Source organism: Tachysurus vachellii, chromosome 17 (assembly GCF_030014155.1).
Source record: "Tachysurus vachellii isolate PV-2020 chromosome 17, HZAU_Pvac_v1, whole genome shotgun sequence".
NCBI classification, from domain to species: Eukaryota; Metazoa; Chordata; class Actinopteri; order Siluriformes; family Bagridae; genus Tachysurus; species Tachysurus vachellii.
The window spans coordinates 21,791,242-21,814,712 of record NC_083476.1 but is presented as its reverse complement, the minus strand read 5'-3'; the positions used below and the strand labels follow the sequence as shown (position 1 = coordinate 21,814,712).

General features: G+C 40.3%; 1 protein-coding gene across 1 annotated transcript in view; it reads left to right on the top strand.

Moving 5' to 3' along the window:
* gabrb4 (gamma-aminobutyric acid type A receptor subunit beta4) overlaps positions 1-23,471 on the top strand; it is a 56,702-nt gene that overhangs the window by 30,841 nt on the left and 2,390 nt on the right. The window contains exons 4-8 of the mRNA XM_060890518.1: positions 9,953-10,173; positions 16,203-16,285; positions 19,859-19,996; positions 22,518-22,670; positions 23,058-23,314. Coding sequence (XP_060746501.1) covers positions 9,953-10,173; positions 16,203-16,285; positions 19,859-19,996; positions 22,518-22,670; positions 23,058-23,314 — 852 coding nt within the window. The remainder of the gene's footprint in view (positions 1-9,952; positions 10,174-16,202; positions 16,286-19,858; positions 19,997-22,517; positions 22,671-23,057; positions 23,315-23,471) is intronic.

Genomic DNA, 23,471 nt, shown 5'->3' with positions numbered 1-23,471 from the left:
CTGAACTCACTGAAACAATCAGCTCATCAAATCATGATTGATTTTCTTTTGTTTATACGACATAATTTGAGAGATTTACTAATCAACGTAACGACCGTCCTGTGTACGGTTACAACAAACTGTAGCTCCGTGTCTATACGACCACAACAAACACCAAACAAAAAACACAATGAAGTCGTGTCACACCTGCAAATGTTTTTTTTGTATGTTTATTGAAGCTTAACGCTGTTTTTGAATCAGGGAGCAATCTGGAGAACTAATTGCTAATCCTAATGGTAGTGTTAATTTCGTCACCTATTTTTAATTTAGTCTTAGTCTTGTGCCAAATGTCCTTGTTAGTTTTAGTCATATTTAGTCATTCACTTATCTTTTTTTTGTTAGTCAAGTTTTAGTCGACTAAAAGTCTGGTCATTTTAGTCTAGTTTTAGTCAAAAAATTGTAGCTTGACCACATCTGGAATCTATTGTAAGAATAAATACAACGAGGCATCATTAAATGCAATAATATCAGGAACACAAGTGTTATAGTGGAAATAAATAACTTAATGAAAAGCCTAAGTTATTGATGATATTTGGATCAATATTACATGTAATTGTTAAACTTGATCCCTTTACATATACATTTGTTTTTAAGCCTAATTATTCATTATGATTATGATGTGATTGTGACAGGGGGGTGGGAAGAGGTTTCAGGTTGGGGGTAAAGTGTTTTTTCTGTCACCACTTTTGAATAAGAAACAATATCAAGGCTATAAAACTTGTCAAAACTCCGAATCACAAAAGTATCAGTGAGAAGTTGAGAACACACGTTTAAACAGTGCAGACACTCGAACTTGACCGCACATCATATTTTTTACTTTATTGATACTGCTTTTAATCGTAATGCAAAGACCGGTCATCGGGACATAAGCTGTCATGTACAATAAAAGAGCTGCGCAGTGACAGGAAATATAATTTAACACAAAAAGCCTGACTAGACCTAATTTTTATTTTAATTTTTTTTGAGCGGCGTGTGGACGAATTCTTTCTTGAGCAACAGCGAAGCCGCGAACTCGTTCTGAATATTTTAAAGGCGTAACAGCTGATGAAAAAGCAGAGACAATTGTAGACGAAAATGAAGAGAGATTTTATCTTAGTTTTTATTTTATACAAAACATTTTCGTCTCGTCTTTTTTCGTCAACAATAATGCATGTTAATTTAGTCTTAGTCAGCATTTTTGGACAGTGGTGCAGTCTCGTCATCGTCTCGTCTTAGTCATGAAAAAAAAAGGTTGTTGATGAACATATTTCGTCTCGTCTCGTCTGACGAAATTAACACTACCTAATGGACACTCATCATCATCATCATCATCATCATCATCAGTGTGTATGAAACAGTAGAACAGTGCTGGAGGGATCACATGTTTTTCTCATCCAACCCAGAAGTGACCGTGTCTCCGGTTCCTCATAAAGCCAACAGGATTCATCTAATGTGTTTTGAATTATTGCTATAAATATAGTTACAATAAATTAAAATCTAACTTACAATAAGCTCCATAAACCAACTCAAGCTCATGATTCTTGAACAGTTTGTTCATCTTCACAAACGAACGCAGCTTTGATGAATTTTGAAGCCTGTAGACAATCAGGAGAAGTAAAACACTAAAGCTCACATGACTTCACCATCATCACCACACCACTAACTCTTTCAGTCTGTGTTTAAAATCATGATGTTCCTCTGATCTGTCTGTGGACGAACCTGACGAAGTTCATCTCATCATATTAGAAACTCGAATAAGTAGTAGAGGAGTTTCCTGTTCAGAGCGATGACGTTAAACATCATCCTCTGGAGTCCAGTTTAACCATATGTTCACATCAAGGCATGTTCTGGATGTATTTAAAGGTGAGGTCTCCGTTGTTTGAAAGCCAATGTTGACATTTGAAATCACCAAAACAAACACGCCCCTAACCCAAATGGATCCCACCCCTGTATCGATAGCTCCGCCCACACATACATACGTAACCCAAGCAACTAACGGAAAGAAACGTGTCTTTATCATAGCTGAAGGGAAGAACAATACGATTGTAGATAAACAAACAAGTAAAAATGACACACAAGCATAATCATGTAAAGGACAAAGACATATATTAGTTCTGTGTAACAAAAAAAAACCAACGTTACTCACCTATCGAGAAGGAAAAAAGCGCCTCGGCGTCTTAAGTAAAGTTGGTCACATATTCACAGATTGGAGTTTCCCGAGTCAATAACTCCTGAGCTAAACAATGTTACTACACAAAACACGGTTGTAGCTGCGTCTCTACATTACTACGATAGAAAAGAGGTGTTATTTGTGTAGTAACAGTGTTTAGCTCAGGAGTTATTGACTCAGGAAACTCCAATCTGTGAATATGTGACCAACTTCCTGCTCCTTCAGTTCTCTCCAGCGCTGGAAAGCTGATCCTATATTAACACGTCCTACTTCTTACCTTATCGTAAGTCTTTCTTCTCTTTCTTTCTTTGTTTTTATCCTCCATGTCAATGTTAAAACCGCTTTCTGCTAATGTCACACATGCGCATTGAACACTCTCTCCACCCATATTGACAAGCCCCGCCCCTTTCTGCTCATTGGCTACACGTTTGTTTTGTTTTTGTTTTGTTTGTCGTCCCAACTCAGTTTTCTGAAGCATTTCTCAAACAACGGAGACCTCACCTTTAAGAATAAAATATCTTGAGCTTGTGTTAACCACAGACCTGATTTCAGATTTTAGGAATTTAACCAAAAACACATTCATAAAACACACTTCTGGACCATGGAGCAGGAAGTGATGTAATTCTCATTTCCTAGGCTTATGATTTGTTCCTGCAGTAATGTATAACTGTTTATATAAGTAAACAACATGGTGCCATTTTCTTTTTCTTCCACACAGATGTTTGTATGTTCAGAGTAAATGTTGATATCAAACCCATTTCTGCTCTCTGAGAAGCTCCGAGTGTTTGTTCATCTAAAAAGCAGCTCAGATTTATCTTCAACACTAAAATTCAGTGTAAGATTATCGAAAGAGGGAAAAACACACGTCTAAAACACACCGAAAGAACGACAGCGTCCTGATTTATTTTAGATCAGACTCACAGACACGACATCAGACGAGTCTTTACACCGATTGAAAATGTCCCGTAAGTCCATTTCCGTCCTACAGGCGGAATAAAGCTCCAGTGTACTGGGAATAAAAATGTTTCTTCACCTCTGGACTGTTGTTATGACAGGAAAATAAATGAAACAGAACAATCAGATTAACCATCAACAGTGCAAACCTGCATGCACAAAACTGATACATGGATCAGCGAGTGTGATCACGATCATGATCACCAGAAGCAGAATGAGGAATATGTCTGAATATCGCACCGTTGGTAGAACATTATACCATCATTGTGGCCTTATTCATGATGATGAACAAAGATATTTGACCGATTTTGAATTTTGAATTGATGTGAAAGGAGCAGGATGAAAGAGCAGATAAGAAAACATCAGAAGCCACGAGATCCTGCTTTGTTTTTCCTCCTGCCGCCTTTCCATTTAGGGCCACTAGAGGCTTTTTCGCTCGGTCTCTGGCAGCAGATTTTATTTTAATTTGTTGGAAGCAGTCACTCAAGTATAAAACTTGTTTTCTTCCTACTGTTCCTTCTCTTTTTACAAGAGTGAGCGTGCTTTTAATTTATTTATAATGGAGTTACTGCTGTATAATTTTTTCCTACTCGGATGTTTTGACAAAGTTCCAGCTGAGATTTTTTGTATGTTTGCGAAGTGTTGGCGTGTAAAGAAGGCCACAGTAAACCAGAGCAACACCAACACAAGGGTGTGTGTGTGTGTGTTCGTGTGTGTGTGTGTGTGTGTGAGAGAGAGAGAGAGAGAGAGAGAGAGAGAGAGAGAGAGAGAGAGAGATTTCATTTGTACCCTTTAAGCTATGAAAAGGAAGAAACCTTGCCAGGAACCAAAGTGAAAATGGAACCTCATCCTTATCTGGGTGTTACCAGAGAGTGGGATTATAAATCATTATAAACACAGAGAGTGAGATTATAAATCATTATAAACACTCAGAGTGAGATTATAAATCATTATAAACACTCAGAGTGGGATTATAAATCATTATAAACACAGAGAGTGATATTATAAATCATTATAAACACTCAGAGTGAGATTATAAATCATTAGAAACACTAAGAGTGGGATTATAAATCATTAGAAACACAGAGAGTGGGATTATAAATCATTATAAACACTCAGAGTGGGATTATAAATCATTATAAATACTGATATTGAGATTATAAATCATTATAAACACTCAGAGTGGGATTATAAATTATGAGAAACAATCAGTGTTGGATTATAAATCATTATAAACACTCAGAGTGGGATTATAAATCATTATAAACACAGAGAGTGTGATTATAAATCATTATAAACACAGATAGTGGGATTATAAGTCATTATAAACACAGATAGTGGGATTATAAATCATTAGAAACACAGAGAGTGAGATTATAAATCATTATAAACACTCAGAGTGGGATTATAAATCATTATAAACACAGAGAGTGGGATTATAAGTCATTATAAACACAGATAGTGGGATTATAAATCATTAGAAACACAGAGAGTGAGATTATAAATCATTATAAACACAGAGAGTGGGGTTATAAATCATTATAAACACAGAGAGTGGGATTATAAATCATTATAAACACAGATAGTGGGATTATAAATCATTATAAATACTCAGAGTGGGATTATAAATCGTTAGAAACACTAAGAGTGGGATTATAAATCATTATAAACACAGAGAGTGGGATTATAAATCATTATAAACACTCAGAGTGGGATTATAAATCATTATAAACACAGAGAGTGGGATTATAAATCATTATAAACACTCAGAGTGGGATTATAAATCGTTAGAAACACTAAGAGTGGGATTATAAATCATTATAAACACAGAGAGTGGGATTATAAATCATTATAAACACTAAGAGTGGGATTATAAATCATTATAAACACAGAGAGTGGGATTATAAATCATTATAAACACTCAGAGTGGGATTATAAATCATTATAAATACTGATATTGAGATTATAAATCATTATAAACACTCAGAGTGGGATTATAAATTATGAGAAACAATCAGTGTTGGATTATAAATCATTATAAACACAGAGAGTGGGATTATAAATCATTATAAACACTAAGAGTGGGATTATAAATCATTATAAACACAGAGAGTGGGATTATAAATCATTATAAACACTCAGAGTGGGATTATAAATCATTATAAATACTGATATTGAGATTATAAATCATTATAAACACTCAGAGTGGGATTATAAATTATGAGAAACAATCAGTGTTGGATTATAAATCATTATAAACACTTAACACTTAAGACAAAGAAAAGAGAGAGAAACACCAGATTATTAGCTCTTAGCACTTGTATTCTTTTCTTTATACTGGATTATTTTTTTTATTATATGTGGTGTGTTCTACCAGTGATCATGTTAGTATGAGCTCATATACAGTTTATAATAACTCCTGATGATCATAAGACTACCCTCTATCTAGCCGTGTGATGTGTGTCTAAAGTTTCAGCAGTTAAAGATGCCTGTAATCTCATCTCTGTAAAACCTACTCTGTGACTCTTACCTACAACAGTTATAAAAATAAGTAATATAATAATAAGAATATAGCTCAAAAGCTAATAAATGCTAGTTTAGATGCTAGCTAGCAAAACAAAACAATTCCTAGTTCAGTTCAGTCAGACTCTGTTTCCTCTGTCACACGATTACTCGCTCTCTCTCCAGTCCAGACTCCAGAGACTCGTCTTTCGTCGTTTTAATGACCATGATTAAGGATTTAGCTGAAATCTTCCCAAACATTCATATGAATAAAGCTGCTTCAGCGTTAATAGTTAATATTTCATGTCTCATTCCATGCCAAAAATAGAATTTATTTATTGGTTTATTTATTTATTTATTTTGCAGAAAAGTGGAATCCCCTTCTTTACACGAATGTAGGTCATTTAAGATCCAGCTGACTGACCGCTTACGCATCCGACCACTCGGAAACCATGGCACATATCTGTGTTTTAAGACGCAGATTTAGTTATTTATTTATTTGTTTGTTTGTTTGTTTGTTTGCATGTGTAGGTGTCTAGCTACCAGCTCGCACTAATAGCATAGCTAAACATAAGACATTGAGTGTGTGTGTGTGCCCTGCGATGGTTTGGCAGTCTGTCCAGGGTGTATCCTGCCTTGATGCCCGATGACGCCTGAGATAGGCACAGGCTCCCCGTGACCCGAGGTAGTTCGGATAAGGGGTAGAAAATGAGTGAATGAATGAAAGAATGAACATAAGACATAAGCCGATCATATCCTCTGCTTTAGTTTCAACCAGTTTCTCCTTTTTAACTGTTAACCTGATAAAGTGTCTCTGGTTCAGAGTAGATTTACTGCTCATTGATGCCTACTGTATATTTAATAAATATATTATTTTACTGCATAATGCAGCATTACATTAAGGGGAAAAGAAGTAGCAGGATCGAAGACTGAACTACTGAACGATTGAATCAAAAATAAACAAAAATATATCAAAAATATGTTCATAATTTAAAAAAAACTGCCATTGTTTTTTCAACAAACATAAATCTATCATCATCATCATCATCATCAAAAACACAGACAAATAATTCCTACTTCTGGGAACGGATCGTGTTTTTAAACCGAACCATTAAATAAAGAATGAAATAAACTAATCAGACGGATCAGATGTAATCAGATTTCTTGTCATCACAGCAGACTGATATCGTATCATTGCCGTATGAAATCATACGATATCATCACAGGAGATACTGCTGAATTTATAAAGCTTTAATTAAAATCATAACGTGTGAGACGTGAACATAACGTGTGAGACGTGAACGTGAACACAAAATGAATCACATTTTCAGCTTGTTACACAAAAAGTACACTGAGTTCCCGTCAGCTGTTGTGTATTAATAAGCATCTTGTCTTTGTGGTGCGTTTATTTTATCAGCTTCATGCTGCTGCTGTGGTCATGTGCAGGACATTCAGACTGGATCATATCAGACCTGAATGCTAAAAATGTGTCTGTCTCTTTCTCTCTCTCACTCTGTCGATAATCTTACACTGAATTTTAGTGTTGAAGATAAATCTGAGCTGCTTTTTAGATGAACAAACACTCGGAGCGTCTCAGAGAGCAGAAATGGGTTTGATATCAACATTTACTCTGAAGATACAAACATCTGTGTGGAAGAAAAAGTAAAAAAAAACTATTTCTGTTTTTCTGGATCTTTTCTAGAGAAAAACAGAAATAGTGATGAAACTCTACAAATTCTTAAAGTCCTGAGCGTCTAGTTTCATATGAGCTTCTTATTAACACCACCGTGGAGTGAGACGTGAGGAAGACGTGAGGACGTCAACACGGACGAGAGACAAACGGGACGAATGACATCTTTTCTGGTCCTCGGGGATAAAAAGTTTCACAAATCAGTGATCTATTGATAATGATTTAGTGATATATAGTTGACAACAAAAAATAACTAAGATAATAATAATAATAATAATAATAACACAGGAAGTGTTTTGCTGCTGCGAGTCCTGTATGATTTTGTTTAGTATGAATAATATACGGGGGGCACGGTGACTTAGTGGTTAGCACGTTCGCCTCACACCTCCACGGTTGGGGGTTCGATTCCCGTCTCCGCCTTGTGTGTGTGGAGTTTTGCATGTTCTCCCCGTGCCTCAGGGGTTTCCTCCGGGTACTCCGGTTTCCTCCCCCGGTCCAAAGACATGCATGGTAGGTTGATTGGCATCTCTGGAAAATTGTCCGTAGTGTGTGATTGTGTGAGTGAATGAGAGAGTGTGTGTGTGCCCTGCCATGGGTTGGCACTCCGTCCAGGGTGTATCCTGCCTTGATGTCCGATGACGCCTGAGATAGGCACAGGCTCCCCGTGACCCGAGGTAGTTCGGATAAGTGGTAGAAGATGAGTGAAAGATGAAAGATGAATGAGTGAGTGAGAGAGTGAGAGTGAATAATATACACGTTTCCTTCACACTCACTTTTTATACAGTGAAGCATGACGTATTACGTTGCTAATCCTCGACACTCAACAGTGGCCAAGCTGCACGTTTTTATAACTTTCATGCTGTTTTATAAAATATGAATATATTAATTCAGGTTTCAAGTCAGTGTGGATGTGTAGTCGTGTGTTACGTGATTAGTAGGTCTGCATGGATGGTGTCCTTTAACTCTTTTATAAAACACAGCTAATTAATACACGAGTAGATTCATTTATTCATCTTCTTTATTCTGTTCAGAGTCACAATGGAACACTGGGACACGCACACAAACACACACACACACGCACACACACACAAACACACACACACACGCACACACACACACACACACAGTTAAGAGAAGCTTCCGGCAGGTTTTTGGGAGCTGGAAGAAACCCACCCAGACACGTGGAGAACTTGTGAAAGCTCTACACAGATGGTAACATGATCTCCAGGCTCAATCCTGGACTGTGGAGCTCTGAGGAACTTCCTGCTGTTTCACCACACATCCCACACAAGTAGATTTTGGACACAATTGAGTTACAGTGGGTTTGATTCGTTAAAAATGAAATGTAAATCTGTTTTTTTTTAATTATGTCTCAACATCCAAACATCCCTTTAGAGGAGGGACATAGATCCAAATCCTGTAGAAGAAAGAAGAAGAAATACGATGCAGTAGCTCTTCCTGAACGCCTTTCAAGCTTCAGTGTTCCTCACAGATTCCATTCTCTTCCTTATTTTCCTCAAATTCATTCAAAACATTGTCTTAATTAGTGTTGATATGGAATAATGAGATCCTCAAGTTCTTGTTTAATTGATCATTTAACTCATTAACCGAAGTCTCAGTGGGACATCGCCGCACTCCCAAGTGGAGTCTTGTAAACTTTATTAAACGGATTAAAATTACATTTGCATTCAAATGGAACAAACACACGAGCCAATCTGGAAGCGAATACATTAAAAGTTATTACGCATTTCTGTTTTGCTGATATTAAGTATGTATTCAGAAACATACACGCTTACTGGAGCGAACACGTGATCCGGAGTTATACAGGAGTGAAAATGAAAACATGGCTGTTTTCATTAAAAGAGAATTAGAAACATGTTTGTGATTATAACCTTCTGCATCCTAAGTGGTCCGTGTCAAGAGAAACATTTCAGGAGCTTGTTTTGATTGATATGAATTGAAATGTCGGCTCAAACGCCTCTGATTAATGCTGTGCACACCTCAACTATTTCCCTGTGATTATAAAGTGGTGTAAACAGAATCCTGGGTTGTGTAGTTGGAGGTTTCACACTGCTCCTACTGTCCCCGGGGTTAACACTGAATCCTGGCTCTTCATAATCTGACCTTGTGTCACACTGTACATTCCTAAACCCTGCTGGAACCTTCTTCTTATTTGCATATTGACGTTTCAACGGTCCTGATTGGATAAATCCAGCAGGCGGCCGCTTTAAGTAACAGCTCGTCTCACGCTTTCACGTCAGTGAGGAAAAAAGTTCAGCTCTGTGGTTCTGCACCCGAGCAGGTTCTGTTATCTTTCACAGCTTTATCGTCTTTTTTTGCTCTTTTTAAGTTTGTCGTTTAGTCGACCGGCCGTTTGTTCGTCCGTATCAGACCTGCTCTAATGTTTCAGTGTGACGTATTTCCCCTCGCTACACCGACTCTACCTACAGAGCTGTAGGAATAAGATCAGTGTGAAAAGCTCTATGTTAGATTTCTCAAAACTCTGCTGTACTCTGTTGTATCCATGATTTGGTGTTATAAACCGGAACATTTGTTCTTCCTGCGCTCTCTCTCTCTCTCTCTCTCTCTCTCTCTCTCTCTCTCTCTCTCTCTCTCAGGACTACACCATCACTATGTATTTCCAGCAGAGCTGGAGGGACAAACGGCTGGCGTATGCAGAGATGGCACTCAATCTGACCCTCGACAACCGTGTGGCTGATCAGCTCTGGCTACCTGACACCTATTTCCTGAATGACAAGAAGTCCTTCCTGCACGGGGTGACGGTGAAGAACCGCATGATCCGGCTCCACCCTGACGGCACGGTGCTGTACGGACTGAGGTATATCATGCCGACTTCACTGTTCCTGAGAGTTTCACATCATATCATTTACGCCATGAGAACTTTTTTCTTTCTTTCTTTCTTTCTAAAAACTTCACACTGGAATACTTGAATTTAAATAAGGATTTTAGGTAGTAAGTTAACCACTGAGTTACTGTCGCTAACCATTTTGTAAACCACTGAGTTACTGTCATTAACCACCCCATAAACCAGAGTTACTCACTGCATAAACCACTGAGTTACTAGCGCTAACCACTGCATAAACCACTGAGTTACTGTCGTTAACAACCCCATAAACTACTGACTTACTGTCTCCATAAACCACTGAGTTACTGTCACTAACCACTGCATAAACCACTGAGTTACTGTCGTTAACAACTCCATAAACTACTGAGTTACTGTACCGTCTCCATAAACCACTGAGTTACTGTCACTAACCACTGCATAAACCACTGAGTTACTGTCGCTAACCACTGCATAAACTACTGAGTTACGGTCGCTAACCACTGCATAAACTACTATGTTACTGTGACTAACAACTCCATAAACCAGAGTTATTGTTGCTAACCACTGCAGAATCCACTGTGTTACTGTCACTAACCAGCTCACATGGATTTAACCAGCTGAATCACCTCACACTAAAACAGGAAGTGCTGTGCTTCTGAACTAACTGGATATTTTATTTCAGTGAACATTAACAGCCTAAAATATTAGTTATTTCAGAATGCATTGCTTTTTCTGGTGTTTCACTACAAACCAATGCAGAATAATCCTGTAAAAAATATATATATATATATACAATGTGTGTTTTACAGAGAGCTTGTAGAACTTTTTATGGTTTCAGATCCTTTTTATAGGCTTCAGAAACTTTCTGTCACAAGCTGATGCTGAAGGCTCATTTTTGGCACGACGCTACGATTCACAGTTCACAGTTACGAGTGACAGGTTGCCATGTCTGTGGAAAGCTTTCCATTTTGGGCCGTGTTATTTGGGATCTGTGAGCAGTTCATAGCACAGCCAGGCCTCATTGGGAAAAAGGTGATAATGGAGAGAGACAGAGAGAGAGAGAGAGAGAGAGAGAGAGAGAGAGAGAGAGAGAGCAAGAGAGAGAGACAGAGAGAGAGACAGAGAGAGAGAGAGAGACAGAGAGAGAGAGAGAGAGAGAGAGAGAGAGACAGAGAGAGAGACAGAGACAGAGAGAGAGAGAGAGAGAGACAGAGAGAGAGCGAGAGACAGAGAGAGAGAGAGAGAGAGAGAGAGAGACAGAGAGAGAGAGATCATACAGGAAGCTTAGACTGTTCTTTTTGGGTTTTTGATATACGAGCCAGAAAAGAAAAACATCAGCACTATGAAAAGTAAAAGTCATCTGATGGAAATGTAGTAATAACTTTACATACTGTAGAAACTGTTCTCCGTCTATAGGAACACATTTATGAACAGCGACACGATCTGTGATGATCCGTTTTGAAGTGTCGCTTTCTCAGTTGGTTAGCAAGCTAACAAGCTAATGTTAATATATACGTGTTTTCAGCTATGTAGCAAAGACTGCTACATACATTTAACAAAACGAACGTTTTTAAATGAAATCTAATCTTATATGAATGTTTAATACAGCAAAGAAAACTAGCTAGCTAATGGATAACGTAGCTATCGAATCCCAGGGTTTGGCTTACATAATGTAATTAGCGTATCTGTATCCCATCAGAGCATTTGAAACTGAACATCGCCGATTGAGACATTTTCTGGTTAAAAGCTAGGTTTTGTTTCAATTTTACGTTCGTACAGATCTTCGGGATTTAAAAAATAATTGGAACAAATTGAATACTTAATTTTTAAACAGATTTGACAGTGAAGTGTGATTAGATACTGGCTGTAATCTTGATAAGATCTTCTTGCCCTCTATAAAATATTTTAGTCATTACTGTAGTTTTTTTTAGTTTGTTTTGTTTATTTTATTTTAACTAGAAACGTCTGGAAAACGTACCTGAGACCACCGCTATTTAAACCCAAACATTAGCTGGAGCTGGTGTTGTTCCTCAACAGACGATATCAAAAAAGATATTAAGATACAAAAAAAATCACACAGAACAGGACGTTTGGAGCGCCTCAGGCCATGCGTTAACCCAGAGCCGCCTCCATCTCAGCCGGGATAGGACACTCAATCCAGCTATCAATAATGAAAGATGACAAACTATTTCCTCTCTCTGTGAGACCCTGGCACAGGTGCTTTCATGAAGGAGGAAGAATGAGGCTATGGCTTCTTTCTCTCTCTCTCTCTCTCTCTCTCTCTCTCTCTTGCAGTAAATGGATGAAAATTTAAGCGTGTGTCAGGGGATGGATGGAAGTGAAAACAAAGTTTGCCCTAGCGACAGGACCGGCATCGCAGATGCATCATGGAGATGGTGTATTATTTATTAAATGCCAGTAGAAGTGTCTATTAATACATTAATGCCATGCTGGAATTTCTACAGAGATCTTTGAGATATTCTGGGCACTGCTTATAAATGTGCATCTTCAATTAGTGCTCCGTCCGTGGAGTTTCCGAACACACGAGAACGCATTTCCCGAGAACACAGACGCTCGATCGGACGCGGAATATTTATAGACCGTACAACATTAGCGTCTGATGTTGTGCGTTTGTTTGTATTTACAAGAATTCGTAGTTGGAAAACGGACCATGTGAAAGCCGGAATAAAGAAAAAAACGATCTCCTCATGATACGGTTAGATATTTTGTTGTTTGTTCCTTGGTCACATGGAGCAGTCACATTAGGAAATGTTTCAGAGCTAAAAACAAACGCAACTGGAAATGTTAATTATAGTACGCTCACAGATAAATGCACAGAAGCTACTGTAATGGCTACGTTACTACGCTACTCCTCTGCTTCGTTACCTCATTTAAATCCACAAACGGCAAGTGTGGTATTTGCTCTTGTCATGGTCGTCGGTGTCGGTGTGGACTAAACATAGCTACGCGTTCTTAAATATGTTTCTCAAAAGCTCACAGAGCACATGAGAGGTCCTGTGCTGAATAATTGAAATATAAATAACCAGATAAAGTCATGCAAGGAGAACTTAGGAACAGCTGATAGAACACGATATAACACGTTGGATGTCCTTACGTCAGCATCTCCACTTTGTTCATGTGTCAAGATTCACTCTCTCACTCATTCATCTTCTACCGCTTATCCGAACTATCTCGGGTCATGGGGAGCCTGTGCCTATCTCAGGCATCATCGGGCATCAAGGCAGGATACACCCTGGACGGAGTGTCAACCCATTGCAGGGCACACACACACACTCTCTCATTCACTCACACACTACAGGCAATTTTTCCAGAGATGCCAATCAACCTACCATGCATGTCTTTGGACCGAGGGAGGAAACCGGAGTACCCGGAGGAAACCCCCGAGGCACGGGGAGAACATGCAAACTCCACACACACAAGGTGGAGGCGGGAATCGAACCCCCAACCCTGAAGGTGTGAGGCGAACGTGCTAACCACTAAGCCAACGTGCCCCCCCTCAAGATTCACTTTGTGTCATTTTTCTTTGTACATTCTATATTACATACAGTAACATAACAAACATAAGCAGAGCTAAGTGAACTGTTCCATTACATACTTCACATTCACATCCAGTGTTAACAAGAACCTAACAAGAACCAAAAACATACTTAGTGTGATATTAAACATGTAGCTGCAGCCCTCCTCTGGAACTGTACAGACTCCCATGAGAAGGTGAAAGAGGATTTTGAGGGAACATCACATTAGGTTCCTGTCATTACAGCTTTGAAAGCTGAGACGACACCAGACACTAGACACTAGACAGCGAACGTCCAGGCAGAAACTGAGACGGAGATGGAGATGGTGTGGCTGATGAAACCGGGGTCTCCAGCTGCAATATTAATGGACAAACATGATGATATCTTGGAGCAAGTGGAAGAATTAATGGGGTGTTAAACGTTGACTTAATATGTCTCCTGACGGAGCAGGCCGAGGACGGGTTTACCGATCGGCTGCTGCCAAGCTTTCAGATTAATCTCAAGGTGTCTGAGAGCAATTGAGAAGAGATCTGAACATGGATGTGAGGAAGACTTCCAGTGTAGAGATAATTAGAGTACTGATAAAGGTCAGCTGAGGAAATATCTCCTGAGATACAGCGTTAGAAAGTGTTACAGATTTTTTAGAAGCAAAAAAAAAACAAACCCGCGTGAAAACCGAAGCGTATTTACACGTCAACGTGAGAATTGACTTCTGAGTTCTCGTGTCTCCCGAACGTCCCAGATCTTCTCATCGATCATATAACACCAGCTCTTTACTGGAGCACCACTCAGGGATTGACCCAAAATGGCTGGAGGGCCGTTCAGCTGTCTCAGACAACACAAGATGAACACGAGCCCCGGAGCCCAAAGCTTTCCACGTTCCCCTCCGAGGAGCTCCAGACTCACTACCTTTCCTCTCTGCTTTCTGAAACTTACTTAACATCAAACCTGGATAATAATAAAAAAAAAAAAACACAGATTACGATTGGATTCTTTCGATGAAAAGCGTTAACTGAGAGAACACAGAATCAGACGGCGCTGTGTTTTAATCCAACATGTTTTATAATGTTTTATACAACACGTTTTTCACTTCTTGGGGTTTTTTTTCGTAGATGTGCTCCTTCGATTATTTTTGATTAACTAGACTCCAAGGACCTTATTTGTTTAACCTATTATTAGATTAGCGCTAGGACATTGCAGCCCATCCAGACACAGATTAAGCCAGTGCTCAACTAAATTACAATCAATGGGAACCTTTTAGGCCGGGACTAGGGTTCATTTATATCCAGATTCCACCAGACTAATGTGTTTCTGCATTTCTGCTGTGAAGGTAAAGATAATGCTGACGCTCCGTTTGTCTGGTCTCTCTCAGAGGTAGAGACTTTGTGATTATGGTTGCGAGAGAAAGCTACATTTGATTATTCACGGTTATTAGCTCCTCCTCCTCCTCCTCCTCTTCCTCACACATACACACATTCACTGTACCTATCCAGAAAGTTCCCTGAGAACACATTGACGTGTGCAACACAGCAAAGCGATGAGTTGAAACTGAATTACTTTTTTCCTCCCCTCGAAAAGCAGCAGGAGCTGCCATGATTTAACATCGCCAATGTAATTAGGAAAATGCGCCGCGGCAGTAAATATCTCTGTGAAGCGCCATCGACTCCCACGCAGCTCATTAGCAAAGCGTGACGCCGCTGCTCCACCCGGGCCGCAGCACTTCCTCCAGCTGCTCTCTTGTGTGCGGGCGTGACGTAAAACCACGGCGGGAGTGTGTCCTTTGTGACAAAGTGTTAAAAAAGAATTATTTTACAGTCTTTACAGTCGTGTGATTCCTACCGAGTGTGTTTGCGAGAGTAACTGCGTTCTCCTGTAATAACGCCGTATGCAGTAAAGCCTGTTATTACAGACATAGGTTTTTAAAACAAGTTTATTACACATTGTTTTCTATTTGCATCCTATATGGTGATACTGCACAGTCAGGAAGCGATGTCTGTGTGACAGAGAACGTTCGAGCGATAGAAAAAGTGATGATTACAAAATGTCCTTAAAGGAAAGCACTAAACAGCACAAGATGTTACTGCAGAGACGACATGCTGCTAAACAAGCCAGGTTTGCAGTGAACAGCTTCCATATTTCTCTCTCTCTCTCTCTCTCTCTCGCTCTCGCTCTCTCTCCTTCTGTCGTTTTCTCGATCTTATTCTCTGGCTTTCCCATCAGACTCCATATACCACTCGTCAACCAAAGACTGCATCCCCCTCCTTTCCCTCCTCCCTTAGTCTTTCTCTTGGCTGCCAAACATCACTCAGAGATTCAAATGGCACAGTCAAGGCTAAGCTACGATTTCCTAAAGGTTACCAAGGTAACGGTTTCTCTCTTTCTCTCTCTCTCTCTCTCTCTCTCTCTCTCTCTTTCTCTCTTTCTCTCTCTCTCTCTCTCTCTCTCTTTCTCTTCCTGCCCCTCCCTTCCTCACTCCCACTCCTCCAGAATAACCACAACGGCTGCATGCATGATGGACCTGAGGAGATACCCCCTGGATGAACAGAACTGTACCCTGGAGATTGAGAGCTGTAAGTGGACACAAACACACAGACACCATGCTGTTACCCCCCCCCCCACACACACACACACGTCACTGCGGATTCACTCCGTACGCAGCCGTATGTTTGACGGCAGATCCCTTTAAACTCCATCCATCGCTGCATGGTTTCTCCATCTATGGAATACTGTGATGAGAGATTTTATAAAAAATGGATTTCTGTGTGAAACATAAAAAAATATTTGTGACAGTATTTATCCTCAACAGCAGTACAGTATGTACAACATTCTGAGAGCAATGATCAGTCATTAAAAGAAAAAAATACACCACTAGAGGAGAAAAATGCAGTCAGTGGTTTAAAGATTTTTTCACTCCTTACCTTTATAATATTCCACAGGGGTAATTAAAGGTGCATTAGTCGAGATCAGAGTTTTGGTGGTGAAGCAGAACAACTTTAGATGTTTGGTTAATCTACCACCATTTTCTTCCCTAATCCTACACTCTCTAGCAGATGTGTCATGGTGTTAGCATGAAACGTTTCCCCCTGCATCTATTCCACTGCTATACAGCTGCGTCGCTGCTCTATAACACATTCCTGTAATGAGCTCTCATGGGTTTTTCAGATGATCGTCACGAACGGTGTTATTTAGATAGCATCATTAACCTCACCGGAGTTTGCTAACATTACATAAATGTCTGTGAAGGCGTGTCATCCGAAGCTTTAATCATTCCCTGCAGGATTTCACAATTTCACAGTGGCAGAAATTAACAGGAAATCGAGCGAACTCCCGTGTGTGTGAACATGAGTACAGCTCTAAAGTTATTACACATATGTTTCACTAGGAGGAGTTTATATAAAGAATCCTGGGTTTGTGGTTTTTCACCAATTTAAAGGTGGGGTCTCCGATGTTTGAAAGCCAATGCCGACATATAAAATCACCAAAACAAAACACGCCCCTAACCCAAATGGGTCCCACCCCTGTATCGATAGCTCCGCCCACACATACATACATAACCCAGGCGACTAACGGAAAGAAACGTGTCTTTATCATAGCTGAAGGGAAGAACAATACGATTGCAGATAAACAAACAAGCAAAAATGACACACAAGCATAATCATGTAAAGGACAAAGACATATATTAGTTCTGTGTAACAAAGCAAAACCAACGTTACTCACCTATCGAGAAGGAAAAAAGCGCCTCTGCGTCTTAAGTAAAGTTGGTCACATATTCACAGATTGGAGTTTCCTGAGTCAATAACTCCTGAGCTAAACACTGTTACTACACAAAACACGGTTGTAGCTGCGTCTCTACATTACTACGATAGAAAAGAGGTGTTATTTGTGTAGTAACAGTGTTTAGCTCAGGAGTTATTGACTCAGGAAACTCCAATCTGTGAATATGTGACCAACTTCCTGCTCCTTCAGTTCTCTCCAGCGCTGGAAAGCTGATCCTATATTAACACGTCCTACTTCTTACCTTATCGTAAGTCTTTCTTCTCTTTCTTTCTTTGTTTTTATCCTCCATGTCAATGTTAAAACCGCTTTCTGCTAATGTCACACATGCGCACTGAACACTCTCTCCGCCCATATTGACAAGACACGCCCCTTTCTGCTCATTGGCTACACGTTTGTTTTGATTTTTTTATTATTCGGACTGACTCGGTTTTCTGAAGCATTTCTCAAAAATTGTAGACCCCACCTTTAAGTACTAGCCATAAATCTTAAAAGTGATCAATTTATAACTATTGTGATTACATCCACGTGCAGAAGGAAATTAATTATTTCTAATTATCTAACTTCATCCCTTTCACTTTTCTATGTTGTAAAAGGTCTAAAATATTTATTCTAGTCGTACCTTTTTGTAATGAAATAGAATTCTCATTTTTTTAAAGGGGTATTGGAGGCGTGTCTAGAAGAAGACTAGCACCTTTGAGCACCTTTATCTAAATTGAGATTTTAATCGAATCTAAACAGGCTCATGTGCCAGATTCAGTGCGACTCTACTCTCAAATTAATGTCAATAATTTGGGAAGAATTTCCCCAACCCCAAATTGACGGCTTCGAGTCTCCTCTCTGAGTTTCCTTCCTAAGAAAAAAGAAAGATGGCAGATGGCGAGTTGCTCCTCGTCCTTCTTGCGTATCTGATGGCACACCACGGTCCGGAGAGACTCGGTGTCAGCAAGTATGATCATTACGTTCATTTACACTAGTCACAACATAAGTGCAGTGTTGCCTACATTGCCAATGGTGATAAATGCTTGAAAAGGCTTTTCGCTCAGGGGTAAAGTGACAGCACCAGAACACTGAAGTAATATTGAATGTGCTTTACTCTGTGTATCAATGAGGGACGCTGCACTGTTGACCAGCACGACTGGAGATGGGCTCATTTCCAGCACCAGTGCAGCAATGACATGTAATGTGATTTCTCACTCTCATCACTCACTCATTTTCTACCGCTTATCCGAACTACCTCGGGTCACGGGGAGCCTGTGCCTATCTGCCTACCTGTGAGCCTTCGCCTCACACCTCCAGGGTTTGGGGTTCGATTCCCGCCTCCACCTTGTGTGTGTCGAGTTTGCATGTTCTCCCCGTGCCTCGGGGGTTTCCTCCGGGTACTCCGGTTTCCTCCCCCGGTCCAAACACATGCATGGTAGGTTGATTGGCATCTCTGGAAAATTGTCCGTAGTGTGTGATTGTGTGAGTGAATGAGAGTGTGTGTGTGTGTGTGTGCCCTGTGATGGGTTGGCACTCCGTCCAGGGTGTATCCTGCCTTGATGCCCGATGACACCTGAGATAGGCACAGGCTCCCCGTGACCCGAGGTAGTTCGGATAAGCGGTAGAAGATGAACGAATGAATGAATGAATTTCATATTCAAATATAAGCTTTTTTTTTTTTTTAGATGACCATATACGGTAATTCTCAAAAAGAAATTCATTTGCTGCTAGAATGCTTCAGAAGGATCTCAGGTCAGGGAAACAAGTTGGCCTATGGACACTCAACCCCTGGCATTAAGGCAAAATGATTAAAAAGGGATGAATTCTAATCCAGGCTGGGAAATGATATGACCCTTGACAGAGCGCTGGAATACTCAGAGGGTGCAAGGCATAATTAAAATATGAAATACAGCCTCACCGACCCGCCGCCAAGACATACAGTATATGGTTTCTGGGAAGTCCAAGAGCTCATCATAAATGCTTCAGTGAAGTAGCAGGAGGCCTGTAGGTCTTTTGCTCCATTCAGATCTGGTAAAATTCCATGTGGAAAAAATATTACAAATTGTAATTAACCATTAAGTTTTTTTAGCATTCTTATCCAGCGTATTGGTGAGGAATAAAACTGTGCAACTTCACAGATGGACATAAAATCGATCAGGTAACCAGGTAAGATCAGGAATTCCAGAACGGTATTCCAGAGACATCGTCCTTATATTCCGTATTCGCCAATAACTATAAGTACAACACATCCAAACCGTTTATTGTTAACCTCATTAGGATTATCACAATTGCACACTATTATAATCACGTAAGATAAAGTTATTAATCCCGCTAGAGACCACAACACTGAGCTCGTTATATCATCTCCTTTCCTTTAATCCCTGTAGACGGATACACCACAGACGACATCGTGTTCTTCTGGCAAGGAGGCGACAATGCTGTGACCGGAGTGGACAAACTGGAGCTGCCTCAATTCTCCATCGTGGAGCTGCGTCTTGTGTCCAGAGAAGTGAGGTTCACAACAGGTACGCATTACAATCTCAGACCTTTTGAAGGAAGTCTAATCCTAAACAAGCTAGAACTTTTTTAATGAGGTGGCCGGCTTAGATCCGATGACCCGATAACTGGATTATCAATCTAAGGTTATGTGAGTTAAAAAAAAACACGTCCATAGAAAATCAATACCATAACGTGGCTTCGCCCATCTGCGTATCATAGCGTCCGTATGGGAGAGGAAAGGCGCGCGGCTAAAAAACATGTGTTCGTCATCTCATAAGCTACTGTACAAAAACACTGCTAGCTAACGTAACATTAGGCTGGATCATATATAAAGTATGTTAGTGTTACAAAATCCGTATCATTAGCTAAACATCACAAGATCAGCTAACGAAAAGTGGCTTATTACATCGAGGTTCATTTTCGGCTACCCCATGCCACGCCTATCCGTCAGACGTCGTCCGTCTACCGCAGTGTTAGCGTTTAAAGGTGACTTCTGAGGTGAAAACACTTCCACACTTCCACTGTGACAGCGACGAAGATTTAAAGTTATCACCTTAAATTCATTTAGGAAATGCAGCTATTTTTAAATGTGCTTGTCCTTGCTCTTGCTTTTGTTTATTTATGCCTTCATAAAGCAGAAGCGTTGAAGATTTTGGTTCAAGCTTATTGTTTGATGTCAGTTTCGTCCACCGTATTAAAAACGTCTGAATACGTCTAGACGAAATATTCTTAGGATACGATACATTTTTTTGTTCAGCAGGATCTTTGTGTTTGTCTGTATGAGAACAATTCAATCCATCGGTACAAATGAAATCTTTGTGAAACTGCAACCTTTCAGTTGTCGATTCCTCAAACCAGAGATGGGGGACTCGAGTCATATGACCTGACTCGAGTCAGACTTAAGTCGCAAATTTGAGACTTGAGACTCGCTTGACAAATATTAAAAAAGACTCGACTCGACTTTGATTTGACGTTCATGACTCGAGACTTGACTCGGACTTGAGTTAAATGATTCAGAAATGGGGGAGTCGACTTGACTCGAGTCAGACTTAAGTCGCAAATTTGAGACTTGAGACTTGCTTGACAAATATTAAAAAAAGACTCGACTTGACTTTGACTTGATGTTCATGACTCGAGACTTGACTCGGACTTGCACATGTGTGACTTACTCCCACCTCTGGATCAACCCATAAATGCAGCTGCAGAAATCTAATCTAAGTGGAATAATCTAAGAACTATTTGTTTATATTTGTTTGTTAGTTTGTTTTTATGGCACAAATTTGAGTTTGTTCACTATGATGAAACAAATAGAAAGTTTTTTAAGCAAAAGATTTTTACTTTCATACTTCACAAACTCACTGACACCAAAAGTATGAAACGTCTGAAGTCTCTGCGGTTCCCAGATTTCCACCAAAACGTTCCACCACAGACCATCAGGAACATGGAAGCTGTAGCTTATGACCCCTCTCTGGAGTGTGGATGGGGGCGGGGTCATCCAGGAAGAGACCACGCCCATCAGGATCGCCCGGCGACCTTTTGCACGTTTAAAGTTTAAAGTGACTCTAAACGCAAACCGTAACAAAATGACATTAACTGAAGAACATTTTTTCCCATTTAATTTGTCACTCTGAAATGTTTTCTTGTTCTAAGAAAGATTCAAGAATTATATTGTTTGAAATTCGTGGTAAATAAATAGTAAATATTCTTTTTAAGGGGGGGCACGGTGGCTTAGTGGTTAGCACGTTCGCCTCACACCTCCAGGGTTGGGGGTTCGATTCCCACCTCCACCTTGTGTGTGTGGAGTTTGCATGTTCTCCCCGTACCTCGGGGGTTTCCTCTGGGTACTCCGGTTTCCTCCCCCGGTCCAAAGACATGCATGGTAGGTTGATTGGCATCTCTGGAAAATTGTCCGTAGTGTGTGATTGCGTGAGTGAATGAGAGTGTGTGTGTGTGTGTGTGTGTGTGTGCCCTGTGATGGGTTGGCACTCTGTCCAGGGTGTATCCTGCCTTGATGCCCGATGACGCCTGAGATAGGCACAGGCTCCCCGTGACCCAAGGTAGTTCGGATAAGTGGTAGAAAATGAATGAATGAATGAATGAATGAATGAATGAATATTCTTTTTAAGGACTTGTCTAAGAGTATATCAACACGTTTCAGGTAGATCAGGAGCGTCTGTTTCCTGCAGCATGCTGGACAATTCAATAGATACGTTCCTTTTTCTCAGTTTCCCCTAAAAGAGAGAGAGAGAAAGAGAGAGAGAGAGAGAGAGAGAGAGAGAGAAAGACACTGCGGTTTTATCTGACAATTCTCCGAGGGACACAGGAGCTGCCTGCTGAGAGGAGAGGAGGCTTAGAGAAAAATCTGCCACGCTGGCAACTTCCAGCCATGTTTAACTGGAATCAAATCTGTCCCCAGAAAGGAGTACATTGTGTAGAAGAAATGAAACGACCCGTACAAGCAGGAGAAACGGAGAAATAGTCATCCTGTGTGCCATGAAAATATGCTTTTTTTAAACACCCTGCTTCTTTGTTAATGTCTTCATCCAGGCTCGTATCCCAGGCTGTCACTGAGTTTTCGCATCAAAAGGAATATAGGCTACTTCATCCTGCAGACCTACATGCCCTCGATCCTGATCACCATCCTTTCCTGGGTGTCCTTTTGGATCAACTATGATGCCTCTGCTGCTCGGGTGGCACTCGGTAAGGACACGCTTAGTGTTTATGGCTTTTTTTTAAAGCCAGTAATATAATAAAGTGTGAAATATTTTATAAAAACGTTCAGAGGTTGTGAGTCGAAGCCTCATGATGCAACTGAGAATTCAAGAGAGTGGGAGGAGCAAACTCTCTCTCTTTTGTCAATCAACGTAAAACTAGTTGCTGGAGTCTCTGAGCGCATATATGTGAAATAGATCTAGTGCTTTCTTCCCAGAGCGTTACGCTGCCCTGTGATACGGATGGCTTCATGTATATCAGTGTTAGCCTTCACCCTCCAGCCTTAATCCTGAGTTCAGGTCAAGTTCTCCTGCATGTTCTCCACAAGGTGGAGCAAATTCACTAAAATGATGTGTATTCTCACTTCCTTCGCAGGGGTCACTACGGTACTCACTATGACAACCATTAACACCCATCTACGGGAGACGCTCCCAAAGATCCCCTACGTGAAAGCCATCGATGTCTACCTCATGGGCTGCTTTGTTTTCGTGTTCCTGGCCCTTCTCGAATATGCCTTCGTCAACTACGTGTTTTTCGGACGAGGACCCCAGCAGCAGAAGAAAATCAACGAACGCCTCAACAAAGCCAACAACGAACGCCCACGCTACGAGGACAAACGCCTGCGAGAACAGGTTGACTTGACCGTCCATCACCATCAACGTGTTCATATCCATCCAGTTCTAACCTTCTAACGGAAGCAGATTAAAACAAATCTCATTCACATGTGGCTTGGATTGTTTTTAGTATATTTTTGATAAAAATCATCCACCCGTAACATCCAGAGGTCTC